Source organism: Homalodisca vitripennis, chromosome 5, assembly GCF_021130785.1.
Source record: "Homalodisca vitripennis isolate AUS2020 chromosome 5, UT_GWSS_2.1, whole genome shotgun sequence".
In the NCBI taxonomy this organism is placed as follows: Eukaryota; Metazoa; Arthropoda; class Insecta; order Hemiptera; family Cicadellidae; genus Homalodisca; species Homalodisca vitripennis.
Window position 1 is genome coordinate 113,576,573 of NC_060211.1, and position 15,863 is coordinate 113,592,435.

At 33.3% G+C, this 15,863-nt stretch overlaps 1 protein-coding gene across 1 annotated transcript; it reads right to left on the minus strand.

Annotated features, from left to right (window-relative positions):
• Positions 1–1,302: 1,302 nt before the first annotated feature.
• LOC124362742 (protein pinocchio) lies at positions 1,303–13,469 on the minus strand. Its single transcript, XM_046817484.1, has 4 exons — positions 13,264–13,469; positions 6,114–6,282; positions 4,995–5,124; positions 1,303–2,165 (listed from the first exon to the last, which is right to left on the minus strand). Exons 2-4 carry the CDS (start codon positions 6,272–6,274, stop codon positions 2,025–2,027), a joined length of 432 nt encoding a protein of 143 aa, XP_046673440.1. The 5' UTR covers positions 6,275–6,282; positions 13,264–13,469; the 3' UTR covers positions 1,303–2,024.
• Between the last annotated feature and the right edge of the window lie 2,394 nt (positions 13,470–15,863).

The window sequence follows — 15,863 nt, forward strand, 5'->3', positions numbered from 1 at the left end:
GAAAATTATAGCAAACTTTGAAATAAAAACATATTAAAGCCTTTAAAGTTTAATATGAGTTTTTGCTGTGTATACAGTAAAAACTGTCATAAGTAGCACGATACCCAGCCTTGATGACAATCAATAAAACTTTTTGTAAATATCGGCTTTGTTACCACCAAGGAAAAAATATGGGCAAGCTTGATCATTTTATCCTCCATGTAGGTTGAAGAGACAGGATCCAGTGAGGAGTAAGATAAGGATGACAACTGTGTCTCCTTCCAATGACCTAGCCTAACCCATTTTTAGAAACTTATGACACCAGTGGTGTTGTATTCTTTTTACTTTATTAATAAGTCAAGATCTGAGTTTTGAATACTGAAAATTACATATTTCTTTTTTTCTAAAATAAAATTGCATTTATATGATTGTGAACTGTGTTTCATTGGAGATATGAAGAAGAGTGTCCAAAAAGGATCTGATATTTTGATAATACTGAAGTCCACCTTCGGGATCGCCATTTGCTTTGTTGTTACATTCAGTTTTAACAATTTGAAATCTGGTTCCTTTAAGCGGATATTTTAATTTCAGAAACAGCCAGAAGTTGGGTAGGTGTTTATCCTCTGAGAATAACTTTGGGAGAAATTTCGCAACCAATTGTTTCAAACCCAAATCCTCAGACATAAAATGCGCATTGTTAAGAGAAGCCATTGTCCACATTGATCGCTGACCGCACACGATCAATGTTTTCAGGGATTAATGCTGTAGGTCGGCTAGAACGCAGATCATGTTCAACAGTATGGCGGACATTTTAAAAATGGTTGAACACAAATTAACTGAATCAAGGATATGGCTTCCTTCCTGAAAGGCATGCTAGGCCATTAAAGTTGTCTTTACACATTTCCCTGAGTTTACTGTAATTTGTTGTAATCAACTTGTGTCTTTTATATTATAATTCCAAATCCAGCTTTGACGTAACCCATCCTACCCTGGCAACACAATATGCCAGATAATATGAAAGATTTTACTGTAGTATTTAATATTAACATTCTAAATGAATTTCAAAATGATGTTTTTTTCATAACATACCCTTGTTTTAATGGCTTTAATGTTATTTTCATTGTATTTCTCTATTACCCAATGTTATATTCATTAATTAACGGTTTTCTAACTGTTTATACATGATAAATAAAACTGTGTACTATATCACTGAACTTGACACTGCAATGATACTCTTCGATAATCTACTCACACCTTACCCTTTGTACAAAACAGATATACAATACATTATATGAAGAAGGTATTGCACAAAATGAGATGTACTGGATTGTTCAATTCAGTTTATTATATTAAAAATTATCTTATCAGAAGAAAATTAAGTTACATAAGAAACAACTATTCGACAAACAAGTACAAAATTATAAATACCTATGTCTCTATAAATACTAGTATAGCTAGATTTACACCTTATGTTATACTCTAGCTTGACAGGCATAATCAGAAACCACATTAATGATAACAGAACATTTAAGTGAATTACAGATTTTAAATAAAATTTAAAATATTGGGAAAAATGTTATTAAATTTTATAAACATGTTTAAAGTCACAAAATCTAAGAACATGAAGGTCACAGAATAATACTGAGAAATGGCATTTTTAAGTTAATAATTTTATTTATAAAGAGTTCAGTTTGGGGGTTTACCTGTTGAATAAAAAAAAAAAAATACATTAACAACTAAACAAGTTGATAATAATGTCAATTTTATTTTAAAGTTGAATACAATAACTTTTTTAATGTGTATTTTTCGATGAAATATCATCAGTTTATTCAAGCTGTTTTTTATTATAACCTTATTATATGACTTAAAATTAAATCTTAAACATACATCATAATGTTTCCAGTCTTAAGAAATTAACTAACTAAATACAATAGCCACGCTAGGAACTTAAACCATTCCATAACTTATCAAGTACGTCTTTTGCCACCAAATTCTTGACTGGCAAATGACAACTTTATTATTGAACAGTTAAATCGTGGTAAATTTCAAGATCTCAATGCCAACTTGTTGAGCAGCTTACAGACCAGCTGTTCTTCTCTGGTTAGGGGTTCATGGGCACCCTTGCCTGATGTTGAACATTCCAGCTGACATTGACCATTCCAACGGGCCTTTCCACATGCATGACTCTGTGAAAACAGATTATTATTATTAGAGCTAGCCAGTTATCATATATGTTAGTTTAGCATGTTGATGCAGCAGACTCATTAGTACACCTTACACTGTTAAGAGTGATCATATCCCCCAGTATAGAGACACAGTAAGATGTTAAGCTCAGTGTAAATAATATAAAAATCATACTCAGACATCTAATAATGACATAATGTATATAAGTTTCTTATTAAAAGTAGACATAAATTAATCTGAAAGTTATGATTTTCGTACTTAAGATTACATGGCTGGTGTCATAAATAACACCTAACCTTTCTGGTACATACTATACAGAGAGTGCTCCAAAATCATTACATTCTTAAAATATTTTGGACTTGCTTTGGAAAAATGATACTACCTATGACAACTAATGTATATTGTTAAATGACTGTGGCTATATCCCCTGTCTAAAAGTGAATGAAAAATATTTTTGCTAATAAAATGCTAGTGCAATAAACAAAAATATTTTGCTGAGATTGGGTATTAGAAGATTAACCCAGCACACTGAAATTATATCTAGGATAATAATTATTTTACCAGGCCAAAAATATTGTAAAATATTTAAACAGAATATAGCACTATAATATGAAATATATTTCAAAATCATCAGCATACTATATACTAAACACTAATACTATTCTACTTTTACCTGTAGGACAAACTCAAAAAGCATTTTAAATCATAAAAGCTTTTATTAATGTAGAGGACATAATTAACAAATCATGATAGAAATGGACAAGCAACTAGCAATTGTTTGGCAATTAGAGCAGAGCACTTGGTGATTATTATAAGGGATGTTTTATTAGTGTAAGGGCAATCACACGCGCGTGCACACACACACACACACACACACACACACACACACCTGTAAAACAGAGAAAATTTATTGTTTACAATATAGACAGGCCATATTAATTTATATTAATAAAAATATCATAGCAAGAAAATACAGCAAGTCAGCAGTAAATGGACATACAATTATTTAAATTACATTAAAATACAAAACCAATATTTAATACATTTTATTGTGAGGCCTTTCGATATCCAAGATACCTTCATCAGACACATCACAAAATAAATACAAAAAGTAAATTTGATTATTAATAATAGTTAACATATGTGATTTAATAATAATTTGTCTTGGGTGGCGTAGTGTGTAAATATAATTAAATTATTACTGGTATTATACTATATAAAATTTTGAATGTTATTTTTGTAATTTTCGTTTTAGTAATATTGAATTTTGAATTGGTCCATCTTCTTGATTTAATAGATCTTCTGTGTTTGTTTGATTTATGTAATATGACTCCCATGCATTTAAATATTTTTGGAGTGTTAACATGTTTTAATAGTTTTAAGTTTTTCTGTGATATAGTATGTCCGGTATTGATGCAGTGGTGTGCGACGGCAGATTTTTCTTTTCTGTTGAATTTAATGTGGGAGCAATGTTCTTTATATCGTGTATGAATTTTTCTTCTTGTTTGTCCAATGTATTTTTTGTTGCAGTCATCACATTTAATTTGGTATATACCTGATTTATTAATAATTTCTTCTTCATCTTTTGGATTTTTTAATTTATTCTTCAATTGACTTGTTGTTTTATATGTGATGTTTTTATTTGTACGTTTTTTGAATGATTTTTGTACATCTTTAGATATATTTGTCCATGTAGTGCTTATCCAATTTGTGTTTGTGTCTTTAATAGGTAAAAGTGTTGTTTTTGACTTTTTGTCATGTTTCTTTTTTGCTTTTTTAAATATATGTTCGACTAAATCTGTTTTATATCCATTAAAAACGGCAACATCTTTTATATACTGAAGTTCCTTTTTGAATTTTTCTTGTGATAAAGGAGTGTTTAATAATCTATATATCAATGAATGGAAGACTGCTCGTTTTTGTGTTGGTGGATGGTTTGAGTCATTTGTTATATGAAAATTAAATATTGGTTTTGTATTTTAATGTAATTTAACAGTGACCAATATAAGCTCCATCTACAGCATACAATTATTTAGTTTTGGTTCCTGCACGCACCTTGCAGGGTGCATTGGGACAATGAATTGTGACCTTACATTATAATGAATGAAGAGTTTGCGAACTGTGAACACACACACACACAAGACGCTATCAATGATGATGTGGAACTAAATTACATATTCTTGGATTTAATACTTTAAAAACCTATATCTATTATATTGGATTAATGAAGCTCTCTATCTCTGTCATCTTTTCAAAACATATATTTTTATGTCCTTTAGTTAAGAAAACAAAAAGTGTTTGGTGAGAGATTAGGAGGTGAGTAAATGGTGTGGGTGTGAAATGTTGTGTCCAAGAGACGTTGTGTCTGATTTTGTTTAAAGTTGATGCAGTGATATAGATTTATGAGCAAGTGGATTGTTTTATCACGGCCAAAACTGTTTGGTCCAAATTTTGCAGTTACTTTTCTCTTGTCTTTACATCAATATATAAGCATGATTTGTTGGTATATTTTAGAAGTATGGAACTTTCAAAGGATGTTTATTTGAAATACACTCGTACAAAATCACTAGGAGTTTAGTAAACCAGGGCTATTCTTAGAAAATTATAGTACCCCCTTGAAAAAAAAAATGAATTAGTCCCCGATCCTAAAAAATAGTTCCTTATTGAAGAAGAGAATGGGAAAACTGAGAGGACTTCAACTGGCGTAAAAAGAGTATTACTACTTTTTTTAATCAACTTTTAGATAGATTTCTAATTAAAAAATGATATAATCTCAACAAAGGAGCAATATTAAATATATAACATTTGTGATTAACCGCTCTGAAACTTACCATGGTCAGATCTCTCTTCCATAAAGCATCACAGTTACCATCACAGCTAAGGCAGGGCCGTTCAAGAGAGTAGCCTCCACACTCTTTACAGTCCAGACACACTTGATCCTCCAGCCAGCACACACCACACCTGTTACATAGTAACTTACATTAGCAACTAGAAATAACAAGTACTTCTAAAAGGGGACAGAGAGACCATAAGGGCACAGGCTTTGGAGAGAATAGTCCACATCATCTAACTTTTATCTATACACATCATTCTCCAACCAGCACACACATCTGTTACATAATCAGTTAATTACACAAGTTAATGGCGAAGAAAGTGCTTCAACTACGATAAGGCCAAACAGAGAGAATAGCCCACATACTTCAAGCAGTCTGTAATATAATTCACCAGGTGGTACACACATCTGTTACATACTCAATTATATCAGCGACTGGAGTAATCAAAAGTATACTTTTAGTTGAGACTCAAAGAATATTACAGAAAGGGTAGTTTTTTGACAGAAACCAGCTCATTCTGATGATTCTATACTTGGTGATCCTTCTGTCATCTCAACCCACATTTGATACATAGGAACATCTTTTTTTCATTACTATATGAGTACAAGTACCCTTAAGGGAAATTATAGCAACCTCTCTAAAGAGAGAAGAACTACAACATGTAAGCTAGCCTAGAGTAACCTGCCGATCTAAATTTTGAGTTTGGGATTTTTTAGAGCGTCATCTGTGATACTCATTTGAATTGTAAAAAGAACGTCAAATATGCAGAGTATATTTGTATATACAAATGTATATACATACTCTTGAGCAGTCAGGACACACATGAGCATCCTGTCAAGAGGAAATTAAATACATTTGTTTTCTCCATAGTTTTACAATTTCTACGTTCTTAGCACAATTATTTATACAACACAATACATTTTAAAACAAATAATTAATGTTATTCACAAATTTATTTAAATTGTAAGAAAACAGTAAAATAATTTTACATAAATTTTTTTGACCTAGTAGCATGAGGGTTCGTTGTATCGAAAATCAAATCCCAATAGATTGTTCTCTCCACAGATCTTAAGTTATTGGACCAGCAATAACCTCGATATCGGAGGATTAACTTACGTAAAACAAGAGTAGATCTGCTCCCTTAACTCTTCTATGCTAAGAACTGTGAACTCTTCAAACAGTGAGTTGGCAATAAGAACTGAGTGATCAACAGTGTCCTTATCATCGTTATCATATTGGTAGCAGTTCTTGGTAGCTTGTACACCGGCCAGAGACATATTGAGATCTGCAACATGAATAGTTATGTAATAAATCAGCCCTGTAACTTATGTACTGGACCTTAATTACTTTGTAATAAATTTTTTATTTTAATTTAATATATTTATGAAGTGAAAATGAAACTAAGCAGCACATTACCACAAATATAATTAATTAAATACAATCAAACCAAAAGCAATAACTGATATAAGATAAAAAATAGTTTTCTTTAAACAATCAATGTTGGATTTAATGAACCAACATTTTGGATAGCAAACCTGTATGAATTAAAAATAAATATTTTGGTTAGGTAATAAAATTGTACCAATAATCAGGTGATTGGCTGCTACAATATTATCCCATATAATTTTACTGTGTGTAATGTTATGTACATTGAGGCCAGATATAAACAAATATATTTTGTCATTTCTGTATTGATCTGTTAGGTCCTAAGCACAAATTAAATTCTGTAAGATTTCCTGTCCCCAAGTAACAGCTTTCACACATATTAGTATTTTATGGAAATGTGTTTTGATACACTATTAGTCTCATAGCTCCAGCCATTAATTCTTCCATCAAAGCATTTTTTTGTCAATAATGTACTCTCTTTTGAGAGAAGTGTAATAAATGTCTCTCCACCTCTTACAATTAGTATAATTACAGAATATACTAATTGGGAGAATGCTTCCAAGATATACTTCCTTAATGTTTAACTAACAACATGCCATCACATCCTGCCTAACAAATAGTAGATATGATAAAGAATTCAGAATCTCTAAGGTGCTTTTTATGAGGGTTAATTATTGTTATCTAAGGCAAATTAAGTTCATAAAACTAATGTATTAATAAAGGAACTACATTGAACAGTGTTGTGATTTTGTTATTATTGATACTTAATTCAGAATAAAACAAAAATATTAGTATTGATACAAATGTCACTGTTTTTTAATGAAGCATTGTTCATTGAACCATGAAGGTTTATTGAAGGTTGCTTCATTGTTCTTCACACCAAAGACCTGCTGTCTCATTTAAAACCTTTTTGTTTGTACTTTTTTTAAAAGCAAAATAAATACTTTACATTTCTCATATTCATATATGGTACCAAGACAACAACAAACGAACTAATTTTATTAACGGATCTATTTCATCATATAGAAACCAACCAGTACTGTTATTTTGGAAGGTAACAAACTAATATCGTAAAGATATTTCCGGGAAACTGAAATACCAGGAGGAAGGAACGGGTTGGGAATCCCGATTGTTACGACGACTTCCACGTATTAGTATCCAGTTTTAGTCGCGGCCCACAGGACATAACCAGAGAAACCGGGAGCGGTGGGGTGGCGCGGCGGAGAGGAGACTTCACTACGTCATCGTCATCTGGTCCAGGGCGACCACAGCAGCTGTCGCCCGTCTGACTTTGAGTCACGTGGCTGCTCATGTGTTCTCAGCTGATCAGGTTTCAGTTTCAGGAAGTTAGGCAAGGAAAGCCACAGTCTATAATTAACTGTGTGATGGTTGTAATACAATTCTCAAAGACGTTAAAGGTTAAGGTGGCATTGAATCTGGTAATATAATACCCTGTGTTAGTCCAATGTTCCGTATGGCTAGCTAGCATTGTAAAAAGGCAAACACTGATCTTCCTTCATTTTTGTTGTGATGTTGAGTTTCTTTCTAAACTAATACGCAATGAATACATATTAAATACATAAACCTATTCGATAATTTACTACTCATACGAGTATTTCCCTTTATTTCATAATTTAAAAGGTCTATTGCAGTAAGAGGCACTGATCGGATTTGAAACAGTTCTTAGGATCTCACGGTATTCACTGGGGATTCGCAAGTTAGCGCGATTGAAAATAAAAGTATTGCAAACACTTGCAATTTTACTGATGCCACTGCATCCAGACGGTATCTGCTATTATGAGTTGAAATATCGCTCTATTGAACATTACCGCTGAATTCACCCAAATAAAAACTGTATGGAAAATAATGGCATATTTTTATATTCATTCGAGATCCAAGTACTCAGGTCCCGAAAGCCGTGGGACCCTAGTTGACTCAAACGCTTTCGCAAGCCATATTGGTTGGACTGTAATTATTAATTATTATTTAATTAAGTTAATTTAATATCATATTATGTAATCTTCATGTAAAAGTAAAACAAACAAGTACAGATACCACGTACTTGTGAAGTAGTAAAGCTTTAATTCAAAGTAAAGTGTTTTATAAAAATCGCAACTTTACAATGTTAACATAAATCACATCTATTAAATATTTAGAATAATTTATTTATTCTCTCTATGAGGATGATATATTTTATAACATTTGTTCCACACATAAAAATAAAAGTAGTCTCCCTACGCCATGACACCAGTACGCGGCTCAGAGCAGGGGTGAAGTAACGGTTGCGGTGTGGCGGCCATGTATGAAGTGAGTATGTAGCAAAGTTTTATTCATAGTCACGGTTCGACTTGCAAGACAGAGTGTAACTTAGGCCTCTTAATTTTGAAAATAATGATAAAGAATGCGTAGATTAGAGGCAATAACTTTATTATTATCTAGGAACTTACAACATTTTAAATACATTTTTATAAATAAACGTTTACCACGGAATACAAGGACTCTAAAGAATGTAACGAAAGAGTTAATACATGGACGGCCGAACTACTCTTCGACCTTTTCATCCCAAAATTGATAAAAATTATCCCTTGGACCAAGAGGAGCCTACGTACCAACTTTAAAAGTCTCTTGGACCTTTCTATCAAGAGTTATCGCACAGGCAACCGGACGGAACAAAATAAGTTTTTTCATGATTGTTTACAGAATATTGTGCAAACATGTTAGACTGACTTATAGATGTTATTGGCAATACATCTATAACATATTTTTTTTTAATAAATGAATTTTCGCTAAACGAAGATAAACCGCTAGAATAAATTAGACTAAGGCAATTATCCATAACATGCATGTGCTTCATTGTTCGCTAGATTACTCGTGTTAAACTGTTAGAATAAAGTACATTACCGTCATTATCGAATACATTCATGTGCTTCATTGTTCGCTAGATTACTAGTGTTAAACTGTTAGAATAAAATACACTACCGTCATTATCGAATACATTCATGTGCTTCATGGTTTGCTAGATTAATCGTGTTAAACTGTTAGAATGAAATACACTATCGTCATTATCGAATACATTCATGTGCTTCATGGTTTGCTAGATTACTCGTGTTAAACCGATAGAATGAAATACACTACCGTCATTATCGAATACATTCATATGCTTCATGGTTTACTAGATTACTCGTGACTGTTGGAATAAAATACACTACCGTCATTATCGAATACATTCATGTGCTTCATGGTTCGCTAGGTTATTCGTGTTAAACTGATAGAATAAATTACACTACCGTCATTATCGATCACATTTATGTGCTTTTACAATGGAGAACAACTTGACCCCCATTACATAATCGTCAGACAATTGTTACTACTAGAATCCGAACGTAATCTAACATTACATCTCAACAATAAATGTGCTGCTTGTTATATTTAATAGATTCGTTGAAATAAAATTGAATATGTATAGCCCTAATAATATTTTCAATAGGCCTTCTCAAATTACAATTTTGAACCGAATATGAAAAATTAGAAAAACGACACAACATTTCGAAATATTCCACAGGAGACCATGACCTACAGCAAGCTAAAACCTAATTAAATAGTAGGAAATTATAAATAATCAACCCATTTTTAATCACAAAACTTGATTAAAGTGTTTGGTATGTTATCAATAATTCAACAAAGTATTTATTGCCATATTACTGTATGTCCTTGAACATTCAAAGTGTGTACAAAAGTTTATTCGGGAAAGGAGGCATATACATATATGACCACTTTTGTAGACAATATATAATGAATAGTTGTTAATCTACAAATCTTAAATAGAAATTACATTCATGAAAACAAATTCTTCACTAAGTCCAGTAAAAGTTCTAAATATCTAGATGGGGGGGGGGAGGATAACTTGTGTACTCCCACTGGGTACGGCACTGGAATGTAATAGGGTGGGGCGAGGGAGTCGCTCCCCTCGTCTCTACTAGCCCGCTGAAAACATTCGGTAGCCATCAAGGCTGGTTCACAAGTTTCTAGTTATGTACAAATCAACAATACTTTCGTATTGAGTTGCATAATTCTTTAGTTTGTAAGTGCGGAATAAACGTTGTTAGTTTAAGAATAGTGCTTGTTGTATAAGTATTTATATTCTTGTACTGTATTGAAGTTTTGAAGACTGTAATAACGTTATGACATTAAAAATACCTACAGTTGGCCTAGACTTTGGTTCTAGTTTATAAGTTACGTTTTTTATTCGACTGAAAAAGTTAAAACCACCCAAGTGCAACATTAGGGTCTCGTAATGAAGAACGGAGTACATGGATATCGACAGTTTCTGGTGTATCTAGCACTTCTCTATGTAAATGTCTCATGGTTATGTAGTATCTAGACGCCACCTGGGAGGAATGTAGATGCGGGCATTGTTTACGCGTGAGAAAGAGCAGGAGGCAGTCTACACGCCACAGCTACGCGTATCTCGTTATTCTGACAAGGCCGATCGATCCACGTGTACGGAAACATTGAACAGGGCCATACACGTGTGATATCAGGCTTAACACAACATCCATTTATCAGGCATCGTCATTCCACTCGTAGGCTAATCTACACGGAATGTTTTACTTTCTTTTAACAATTAATTCATAACAACTCAAACCGGACTTGGATTCAAGTATATTATCGATGTTTGCAATCACACAAGTTTGTAATTTCATTAAAATCTGACTAATTGTTATGCACTAATTGAGACACACTATTTCATAAATTCGAAACAACCCTTTCTGTACAGTATTTGTATAAGCAGATTAATTAACCTACTCAAGAAGCTCAATATCTTAGAGAAATTATGAGAATTCCGAGAAAACTTTGTGACATTCCATATAGATAAGAAGATATTTAAATCTGCATATTAAGTTCAAAGTTGTTCCACCATCTTCAAAGTAATGTGGACAACACTGAACGTATGATGAAAACATAGCATTTTAAACAGACCTAGGTGTTGAATAAATATTTTGTGTCCCATGATCCTCGTCAACATCAGGTGTACCTTAGTCTGCCTTTCTACAGACACATTGGTTGGTTTCTATTGTAACCAGGACCAGGCCGAGTAGACCTTGTATTCATATGAGCCAGTGGCTGCGTGTATTCTAGGCAAAGGCGATTGGGGTCACATGGCCCCGGCTCAGACCCCACCTTGTCTGCTATTGTCCTGTCCCGGGCTCGGGTCTATGCGGCAGGCAACAATTCCGAACTTTCTTACAAAAAACGGTCACCGCTGCGCTAGCTATTCTCTCCCACGGTCCTGTTCCACCTTCTTCTATATATTATGGTTTCCCCTGTAACTTTTCAACAACACATAAAAGTGTTCATTCAATATCAAATTATATTTTTAACAATCACAGCCTTACTATCGTATTTTTGAACACGATATAAGACATCGTGAATGCCACAATGGCCTTAGTCACCCTCATAATGGGTTAAATTAACACGTTACATCACCGCGTATCCGTTAATGAGACGGAGTTTCCTGAATCTAGTTTGTGTCAAGGGCGGGGAAAGTACAAACAGCATACTGTCTGAGTCTGGCACGAGTTTCACTTCTCCTTTCACGTGGCGAGTGGCGATTGCAGACGATACAGACGACTGACTTCACGGCTTCACGAGGCATCTGCCTGGTTGCATGCACTAACGTACCTAGAACTTATTATTATCGGGGGGGGGGGGGGATGGTTATTCTTATCGGCAAAGCAAACAGCGGACAGTTGGGGGATACGGAATAGAAAAATTATTATTCATCAAAATATTTGGGTGGGGGGTGAAATTCTCATATCCCCCCACACGAATACGCCACTGACTGCATGGCCATGACAATCGTTCCTTCACATAATGGGTTACTTTATCGTTATTCTTACATAACCTCCACAGCCAATTAGTAGGAATCATTATAGCTGATAATATAATTGTGGTTACAACAAAGACTGTCACTTCACCAATTCCTGGTTTTATCTCTGTATGGTTGTGCACTCAAAGGGCATAGTCTACAACTTAACCTTACGATGGCATATACAAACCGTTAACAAACCAGCTGATCTTTCACGCCGATCAGGTGGGACAAACTATGACAGTGACAGTCGGTTCCGTCTCTGCAGAGACAAAACACCTCCCTCCGGATTGTTGATAAAACAACATTAAAACTTATAATATGAAAACGTGATGTTCAGGATTAAAAAGTTAATTATATTACAAAAGAAATTACAAATGAACAAATAATCATGAAGAAGAAGTGGAGGAAGAAGAGCTAGTTTCTATAATCTTTCTATTGTCACTAGAATATTTATCTCTAGAGTTTTCTGAGGTCCAGTAAATAATATTATTACAATGTTCTGTTGTCATATTTTGAAAATAAAATAAATATATAATATTGTCAGAAATAATTCAAATGATATAATAACACTTTAAGGACATGCCTACTTGTCTTTGTGTCACTACAGGTTTATATGCTTAAATAATTTGAATAGATGATTAGCCTATAACGTATTAACTCTGCATTTAATAAATAGACATACTATAAAAATAGCAATGAAAATAAGAGGACATGACTTTATTAGAAAGAAAATATAAATAGTATAAAAGATGGAAGTAATGGAACTGTCAATTTGCCGCCAAACACAACTATACCTGATTCTTCGTAAAGTTAAGTTAATTCATAAGTTATATAAACATTAACTGTAACTGAACAAGTTTTATTATATTGGCGAAATACTTTGCAACAGGATTATAACAAGTAAATTACTATGTTCTCGTCAAACGACGACGAAAACAGATTTCGAACAAGTTTGGTATAAACAGGTTTAGATTATAATTGGTTTCTTGTGAAGTGAAATTGACTTACCGTTTTAAAGTCTTAGTCCTCGTAAAATAATCCTATGAATTGCACAGTAATATCACAATGTCCAAAACTCTACTAGTTAAACAATATTAATATTGCAATACAAACTGAACTTATTCAACAATAGACTCTAAAACTGACGACAAAGGCCGCGTAGACCAATCTTCGTCCAGCTGTGGCAACAGAGTGAATAATGAATTCAACTAACTGCTCTAGCTAGGGCCAGGGTCAGGGGGAACTGGTAGTAGTGGAGTGGGGAGTTGGGAGCGAGGCGAGGGGAGTGTAGAGGGAGACAGAGAAGGAGAGAGAGAGAACAGTCAGCTGTTTCAGAGTGGGAGTGCGGAGCTGGGAAGGGAGTTGAATTGTTGAGAAATGAGAAAGGGCAATAGACTGAGACGTCGTTGGTCGGCCAGACAGACGCCAAGCAATAGAGTATTTAACACATTCATGACGAAATATTTAGCTTTAAAATGTTCTGCTTCTTTATTTGTAAGAGTAGAGTTCCTAAATGTAATTGTTTGTCATACTGCACAAAATAACATCTGTCTTTGATACTTAAGTTGGTCCATAAAATTATTGTTTTTTGTTACCGTATTGTTCTTTTACAAAAGTTAATTATTTAAAATTTAAGAAAACAAATAAGTAAATATTATACACACAGGCAACATTAACAACTAAAATTGAGTTAGCTGTTAACAATTAACACTAACGCAATTAATTCGAGAACCTAAATATAGCTACAGGATAGTCTGTCTGTACACATTTTTATAATTATTAACAAGAAGATTTAAGAAGGTTTACCACAAGGTAGTTTGGGTAATATAATATTGAAAAATAATATTAAACTGAATTTGATCATTTATTCTTTGACACTTGGGATAATCAAATCTTGATTCAACGTTTTATTGTATACATACCAAGGCGGTTTTGCAATTTTTCGTAACAATTTTGATTGATATCATTGAATTGTCTTCAAATTTGAATTACTTGCTGTGCTTGCAAACTAAGTTTTGATTTAAATTAGAATAACCACCTTATTTTATTTGTTTTTAAGTTTACCTGCTGTCTCTCCGTCTAAATGTGGGATTTATATGTAAGCATTTTGTCTAAGCGCATGCTTAGGTAATTTTCTTCTGCTACTTGGGGTAAATGAACGTTGTTTAATGTAACGGGAGGATACTTTTGATTTAATGTAAACGATAAGTAAACTGATTTATGTTCGTTAATTTGTTATGACCTATTACACCAGTTTGTAATTATATCTAAACTCTGTTGTAAGTAATGGGATGATCGAACACGATTTTGGTGGACTGACAAAACTGCAGTATCATCTGCGAAAGTTTCAATTTGAGATGTTCGTTTTCTGGGATGCCAGCGGTATATCGAAGTTTACAAATAGGCCAAGTACACTTCTTTGAGAAACTCCGGATTACATGGAATGTAGCTTAGTAAGATTATCTTGATATTTTATCTGGAAAGTTCGGTTTAAAAGATTGTCAATTCAGGGTAAAAAGAATGGGTCAAAATCTTATTTTTTTTTTAATAGACCTGTATGCCACGTCTAATCAAACGCTTGACTGACATCTATTAAGTTAGCTGAACAATAACTTTATTTTCTAAGCACTCCCGTAGCATTTCACTCTGTGGACTTGTTATATTGTGCTATGTTTCTGCCCAAAACCAAACTGATAAGCAGGTACTACAGAATGTTCATCGACTAATTATTGCAGTTTTTTCAAAAGAAGCTTTTCAATCAGTTTTAAAACAATCTGTGAGAGGCTTATTGGTCTGTATGAGGTCATCTGGGTGAGTGGCTTTCCTAGTTTTGGTTTACAATTAGCTGGGCTCTTTTAAACGAAACGATTCTCAGTATATAAGAATGATAATCGCTTTTCTCGGAAGTTCTTTAATTATTTTTCCGGTAATAGAGTCATAGCCTGGAGACTTGTGAGGATTGATATTGAGTTATTTTATGACTGAGCAAATTTCATACGGTTTGAATTTTCGTAACGGGAAATCGAGTTGAAGTGGAGAATCTACATAATAGTGTATTTCTCTTCGTTTTTTTTTTCAAAGCCGTCATTTGGTTTGAAAATATTTTTAAAGTGTGCAGCAAACGCCTCCGATTTTTCAATGTTACTTTTCGTCCAGTTTCTGTCAATTTTTAAAATAGGAGAAATGGATGTCATAGGCTGCTTAATCCTTTTAGTTACTTCCCATAACAAATAATCTGTAGCTACGTTGCTGAGAGACTGGGTATACTCTTCTGACCATTGGTTTTTCTTCTGAAAGAATAATCATTTCAGATGTTGAGCTGCCCTGTTCATTTTGCCTCTTTTTTGAATTTGAACTGTTTTGCCATATTTTTTAAAATCTTCTTTTCTCAGCGATTTCTTTCTTGATGTAATTAGGGTAATATATCTTATGCACTTTTGAAGAACGGTGTAAGGGTGTAGCCTCTGGCAGAACGTTTCAAACAATCAATAAAGTACTCAGTAGAATTTTCTCAACCCTTAACACTTTTCCATTGAATGTTTATATTCAAATTCCTATTTAATAAATCATGAAATCGAAGTAAACTTGTCATATAATACTTCACTACA